This window comes from Arachis stenosperma, chromosome 2, assembly GCF_014773155.1.
Source record: "Arachis stenosperma cultivar V10309 chromosome 2, arast.V10309.gnm1.PFL2, whole genome shotgun sequence".
Taxonomy (NCBI): domain Eukaryota; kingdom Viridiplantae; phylum Streptophyta; class Magnoliopsida; order Fabales; family Fabaceae; genus Arachis; species Arachis stenosperma.
The window spans coordinates 105,349,463-105,356,955 of NC_080378.1; the positions used below are offsets into that span (position 1 = coordinate 105,349,463).

General features: G+C 26.7%; 1 protein-coding gene across 1 annotated transcript; it reads right to left on the bottom strand.

Moving 5' to 3' along the window:
* Window positions 1–4,431: 4,431 nt before the first annotated feature.
* LOC130963370 (uncharacterized) lies at window positions 4,432–5,699 on the bottom strand. Its single transcript, XM_057889493.1, has 2 exons — window positions 5,299–5,699; window positions 4,432–5,209 (listed from the first exon to the last, which is right to left on the bottom strand). The coding sequence occupies exons 1-2, from the start codon at window positions 5,697–5,699 to the stop codon at window positions 4,432–4,434; spliced, it is 1,179 nt and encodes a 392-aa protein (XP_057745476.1).
* Between the last annotated feature and the right edge of the window lie 1,794 nt (window positions 5,700–7,493).

Here is a 7,493-nt window from a genome sequence, read left to right on the forward strand (position 1 = left end):
TGGTGGTGGTCGGTATATGATATAGAACAATCTATAGGAGACAAGAGAGTTTTTGCATTGTATAGTTATACTTCATGTATTATTGTTTATTATATTATAGTCAAACACTACCCTTCTATACAAAATAAAAATGTTTCTTTCACATTAAAATAAACTTACCTGTTCACTTGTACACTTATTAAATTTAGGAGTAAAAAAAATTGATGAGTTATAATATCCAAACTTCTGAAAATCAAGCAAACAAGTTATTGAATTAATGGAGCTATAAAACTTTAAAAATTCACCCAATTTAATCGTAGTTTGACTAGATATAATAAAATAAATATAATATAAAATATATAATTTTTTTTTAAAAATTATGATTTATTATTTTAAACCGATTAACTGTTAAATAATTATATCAGTTTGATCTATTAATTAATTTTTTATTAGTTTTTTAAATTTTTAACCGATTTGTTATCGATTAATTTTTACTTTGAATCGAATCGATTTTATAGTCGATTCTTAGTTAATCGGGTCAAACCGACCGATATGACTCAATTCTTTAAGCTCATAATAATATCAAATTATCAATGAAAGCATCATAATGAATAATAACTTTAAGATATATAAATGGAATATAATCATTTAATTATATTTCTATTCATATTTAATTTATAAAGACAACTAGATATATATAAATAAATTTTATTGCTTTGCCTAAAACATACAATTGTTTTACTTTCAATTAGAAAATACAATCGTACGTTATCATGCAAAAATAAATTTTTAATAATTTCTAGATAATATATAATCAAATTTTATGTTACTAATTGAACATTTTTTGCCAACGATAACATAATCTTTTTATTTGTATCTAAAGGTCTTGTGTTTGAGTTTCTCTTCTGAATTTAGAAAAAATTAAACGTCTTTTGGTCATTGATCATCATTATCTTTTTTATTTATATAGAAGGAGGGTCCCGTCCTGATTCTTTATCTATAAAAACACAACTTACATAATCATACATGAACTGACGAAAGCTCTAGTAGCTAAATATTCTGACTTCTGAGTTCTGAATATTCAACTAGTTGGTTCGGTATCCAAAATTGCATACATGTGCGACGAGTGGATACTCTTCAATGAAAAAAAAAAAATTGGATGGTATTAATTGTGATTTTTTACTCTTCAATACTTTCTTTTATATTTAATTTTGACCTCACTTATAAAATTAATGGTAAAAAATCACACTGCATTTTCTCAAGTATTAAAAAAACTGAAAAGAATCCATTTCTATATGTACGTGCATACAATCGATAATATAATAAAATTTTTAAATTAATTTTAAAAGATAAAATATTTTTTAAATTTATTTTTATAAATTTAATTATATTTATCTTTCAGTTATTTTATTAATAATTTTTTTAAATATTAATATTATAAAATATTAATTGACACTATATATAATATTATTTGATATATCTAATTAAATATATTTATAAAAATTTATTAATTTAATTATTTTTTTAATTATATAAATTCTATTTTTAATACAATTTAACGACTAAATTGATAAATTTTTATAATTAATATATCTAATTAGTATCTAATTGAATATATTAAATATTATATATACTATCAATTAATATTAAATATTATTAATTGTTAATAAAAATTGTGAATGAAATAATTAAAAAACGAATAATAATAAATTTTTTTAAAAATAAATTTAGATCACATCTATTTTTAAGGACTAATTTAATTATTAATTTTTGTTATTGTTACCTCCAATAGAATTGGTTCATGGTTTGTCAGGATTACGTTTGGCTGATGAATGATTAATAAATTAGATGCACACGTAATGAAAAACCTCAATGCAATACCAAAAATGTCAGTTGGCAATTGGTCATTTATATCAAATTTTCGCATAATTTAATTATATATAATATTTTTTATTGCTAAAAAATTACACACACAAAAAAATACAAATAAATAACCTGTTCTGAGCGGTATTGGGTTTGGGTATAGAGTATGTATGCATACTGAAAACATGTTTAGCGTATACTAGAGTTGTGTTTAATTTAGTTGTTGTTTTATGTCAATTAGAAATTGATAATATTAAAAAGATAAAAAAAAATTAAACAGTTTAAATTTATTTTATTTAATATTTATTTATTATAAAATATATTAAATAAAATAAAAATAATAAACTTTGACAGATTAATATTTTTTATTACTAAATATTTTCAATTAGAAATATAAATACAGTTACATATATTTACTATTTATTTAGTGACAATAAGTTTTTCTATTAACTACTCTATTACTATTTATATTTTTACTACATTTTGTAATATACAGTCTAATTAATGATACAATTAAATTTTATCAATCTAAATAATAGTTAAAAAAATAAATTCAATACTTAACAATTTTTTGTAAAAATAATACTTTACTCATATTTTTATTACTTAAAATGGCTAATATATTTGTTATTTAGAGTTATATTTAAAGCACGTCAATTTTCATTACCAATAAATATATAAGAATATAAATGATTTCTAATAACATATGTATTTTTGACTCCTTATTAATGTTTTAACAACTAAACATATTTTATTTATTTATATGTATTTTTGTGTCTGTATCTTTATTCTTTTGAGACAGCACATCCTATTGTAAGATGTGTAGGTGTATATTGTTGTATTATTAACCTTATTACTTTGAGGGTAAAGTATAATTTTTGTTTAATTTTTAAAATTTATTATAAATTTAGAAAATATTTTTATTTTTTTAAATTTATCTAAATTTTTTTATTTGTATTAAATATACTCTTAATAAAATTTAACACTAATTTAAAAATAATACATGATAAATATATTTAATTTGTTTATGTTAAAAATTATTCTTCTAAAATTATTATTAAATTAATTTTAAATTTTTTAAAAAATTAATCGTCATCAGATATATTTGATGTAAATAAAAAAGTTTTAGGATAAAAATAAACAAAATAAAACTTAAAATATTTTCAAAATTTTCAACAAATTTTAAAGACTTTATCTTTACTTTTAAGTTTATCTCAAGTTAGAAAATAAGTATTGTTTATAAAGATTTTTGAATGTCAATTTTTTTTTTAAATAATGTACAATTTTGAAAAAAACAAAAGGAATAAAATATAGAGACCATTATTAGAATTTTTAAACCTATTTAAAATGTGGGGTGAATATTTGTCAATGTATTATCTACAACCTATTGGTTCGATCATTTTTCTTCTAAACATTCTTTCATATGTCTCATGTGAACATTATGGACGGACAACTGGACAAGGCTACCATGAAACAGTCTCATCCACCAACTATATATATTGTAACTACTATTATTATTATTATTGTTATCTGTTTCCTGTGGAAACTGTTCTAAAAAATTGCAATCCTACCACCATTATTCTCATTGTTAAAAGAAACTTCTTTCCTTCATAACCTTACTAGGACGTTGACTTTAGGCAATTTTTTTTAGGTTATTTTAATATATGGTGCGTCCTTCTTTTCCTATATTTATATATGTAGATATAATTCACACATACAAATTAAATAACAATATTGAAGTATTATTGTCTTCAAATTAATTATAGAGCATCAAAATATATATATATATATATATATATATATATATATATATATATATATATATATATATATGGTAAAGTATTATTTTGGTTTTTAATGTTTGGGATGAATTTTATTTTGGTTTCTAACATTTTAGTCGTTTTATTTTTTATCTCAAAATATTTAAAATGACATCAATATTATCCTTTGTCAAATTCTTCATTAATAATTAATAGAATTAATATACTGTTAAGAATATTTTTGTTGAAGTTACGTTTGTGATAGAGTAATGATTAAGTTGAAACTAAATTAGTTAAGCCAACCGAGTCAGTAGAATTAGTTACACACAGGGGCGGAGCTAGGCTAACTATTTAGGGGGGTGTTGTTTAATAATTTACTACAAATATTTTATATTACTATTTCTATTGATAAAATTAAAAAAATAAATATATAATCTCAATCAAAGTAAGACAATAATATATAAAAATTACCACTTACAGTTTTGTATCATGAAAAGGCTATTCAACGTTTTTTTATATTTTCAAAATCATGTATAATTGAATTTGTGTCGAAAATAGCTGCTAATTCTTTTTCTATATAGATGACCAAATTGTCTGCAAGAAATTCATCAGCCATCTTACTTCGGAGTCTTGTCTTAATAATTTTCATTGCTGAAAAAGCTCTTTCTGTTGTTGATGTAGACACTGGTAGAGTCAAAACAAGACGTATTAATCTATCAACCATGTGATAAGTTCTTGATTTTCCTGTTTCTTGCAACTTGTTGCATAATTCAAAAAGTGTACCAATGCCTTTCAAATGATTTGGTATATCATGCTGATAATGTTGCAACTAAGATTTCAAAATATTTAGCTCATTAGAAGGAAAGTCAAGGGGATAAAACTTCTCTGCTAAATTGCTAATTTCTTCAATATTAAATGATTTTAAATTGTCCTTAGGATCCAAAGCACAACTCAAAGTCAACAGCTCTATTGTTTGCTCATTAAATCTACTATTCAACTCTTGTATTTGAAAGTTAATTGTTGCCAAGAATACATATATTCGATAATGATGCTCAACTGTCACACTTGGTTGACGAGATCGACCTCTTCCAAAAACATATTGTGCACTCATATTAGGGACTTCAATTTCATGTTTTTCACAAAAATCTTTAACATTTGCAAGAAAATTGCACCATCCACCATCTCTTAATTGTTGAAGAAGTAACTTTGATGTAGAAACAATATGCATTGCATTAAGAATATCTTGAGATTGTTGTTGCAGTGCTTGACAAAGAACATTAGTAATTCCCATAATCTCTTTCATCAAGTGCAAAGTGAAAACAAATTCAAATGACAATAATATTTTACTAACACCATAAGCCTCACCTCTTTGTGCATAAGTTGTCCCGTCTTCAATGATATTATTGAGAACAATGTTGGTAGCAGTAAACATTTTTACCAAACTACAAATAGAATTAAAGTGAGAGCTCCATCGAGTATCCCCAACTCTTTGTAAAGTGCTTATTTGATTCGCACTTTTGCCTGTTTCTAATTCATTTTGAGCAACCAAGTTTGCATTTTCAATTGCTTGAGCTTCTTGTAATTGATCATGTCTTTTTGAAGAAGCACTAACAATAGTGTAATAGAGTTTAATTGAGTAAAAAATTCATGAATTTGAAATACCTCTCTTGAAGCTGTCACCAATGCTAATTGTAACCTATGAGCAAAACAATGTACATAGTATGCTTGTGGAGAATCTTTAAGAAACAAAGCTTGCAAACCATTCCACTCACCCCGCATGTTGCTAGCACCATCATACCCTTGACTCCTAATATTTTCAACTTTGAGATTATAATGAGAAAGGACAGAAATCAATTCTTTCTTTAAAGTTGTTGCACAAGTATCAGTGACATGCACAAGATCAAAGAATCTCTCTTTAACAAAATCATCTAGAGCAACAAATCTCAAAACAATGGTCATTTGCTCCTTTTTAGATTCATCTCTAGCTTCATCAACAATAATACAAAATTTAGCATCTCCAATCTCTTCTCTAATTGAATTTCTCACCTTAGTAGCAAGAATATGTAGAATTTCTTTTTGGACAAGTATACTTAGCATTTTTTGGAGCATTTTCCAAAACATTTTTTTTCACTCTTTCATTGTAAGATCCCAAAAATTTCAACATTTCCAAAAAGTTACCTCTGTTGCTTGAACTTTGGCTTTCATCATGTCTTCTGTATGCACAACCTTGAAATGTCAACCATCTAATGCAATCTATAGATGCTCCTAGTCGAATTCGATTCTTTTCAATCTCTTCTGATGTTTGCTTATGAAGAAGTCTATTGATATGTTGTGATTGTTTCATCAAATCATCACATAATTTCAGCGCCTTATGATGGAATGAGTTGGGACTTTTACCAATGTGATTCAAAAGAGCACATTCTTTTTCACTATTCACTTTCTTCCAATTCCTGAAACCATTCTCAATAATAGCATTTGAACCCGTATTGATTGAAGGTTCCTTAGCAAAAAGAAAGTACGAAAAATAATATATAGCATCATCTTCTATAGAATATTCTAACCAAGATGGGAACAATTTAAACCATGAAGCTTGAAAGCGACGATGACTTTTATCACTAGAAAATGGATAATTATTGTAAAACCCAAAAATTTCAAAAAAAAATCTTTTTAAGAGTTAATTTTGATTTATTTATTCATTAAGTACCTTAACCTCAGAAATTATTTTATTAAAGATAAATTAAAGCAAATTTTGATTTAATTGAGTTTAAAGTAATTTAAGATTTTATCTGATTTTATAATTATTGAATTGTTTTTTATATTTAAATAATAAAATTTAGCAAATATAAAATAATAAAAATTTTATATGATCTAATTTAAATAATTGAGATTTTAGAATTTAATACTTTAATTTTTATAAATAGAAAGTAAATTATATTATTTCTAATTTCAAATTAGAATACTTGATTAAAAGCTGATTAGTAAATTGATAATTAAGTAGTATTTTAGAGTAATTTTAAGAGATTAAATTATATTTCAAATTTATACAATATACTTTAATTTTATTAAAATTTACCAAACTCCAATATACCAAAAATCCCTAATTTTACTTTTGTCCCAAATTAAACCCCAACAACCATAACCCCTTCTAACTTAACCATAGCCACTGCCAAGGTTTCCTTCTCTAACCTAAACCCAGCAGCAATAGAAAAGAAAGAAAGAACCAGTGAGGGTAGAGAGGGGAGAACGGGAGAGCAGAGGAAGAGGGGAAGAAGGGGGGACCATATGCAGTCATCACCGCCGCGCCGCATCGCTGCTCCGCCGCCGTTCGCGCTTCTGTCACCGTTAGAACTGCACGCCGCCGCTGGAAGCATCTTCATCGTCACCCCGTCCTGGAGCCCAAGTCCGCATCACTATCATTCTTCCGCGTTTTTCCGAGCTGCCGTGGACAAGGAACCCCGCGCGAAAGAGAGAGTTGGCAACGGAGAAGCAAATCGCGCGGAGGAGGGAGGCGTGGTTGCCTGTGTCGCCGCCTTGCTTCCATCGCCGTTGGAGCTTTGTTGCTGCTGCCTTTGGTTTGCTGTGACCATAGAGGTCGCTGGAGGAAGAGCGAGAGTCAGAGGAGAGAGAGAGTGACGCACAGAGGAGAGGCCATTCCTCTTCTGTCGCCGGTCGCTGCCATCATTAATGGTGAGTCAGTTAAGCCCTAGCCATGAGAACCACCATCTCTGAACCCTTATTGCTCTGTAAAATACCCTGTATTGGCCTCTGATGTTCTTGTCTATATTGTGTTTGTTGGGGTTTGTCTCAATTAAAGTCACTGGTGAAGGTGTTGCCGCTGCTGGAAGCTAACGTCGGGGCTGTTGCTAGTTCTGATTCTATTATCTTGGTACT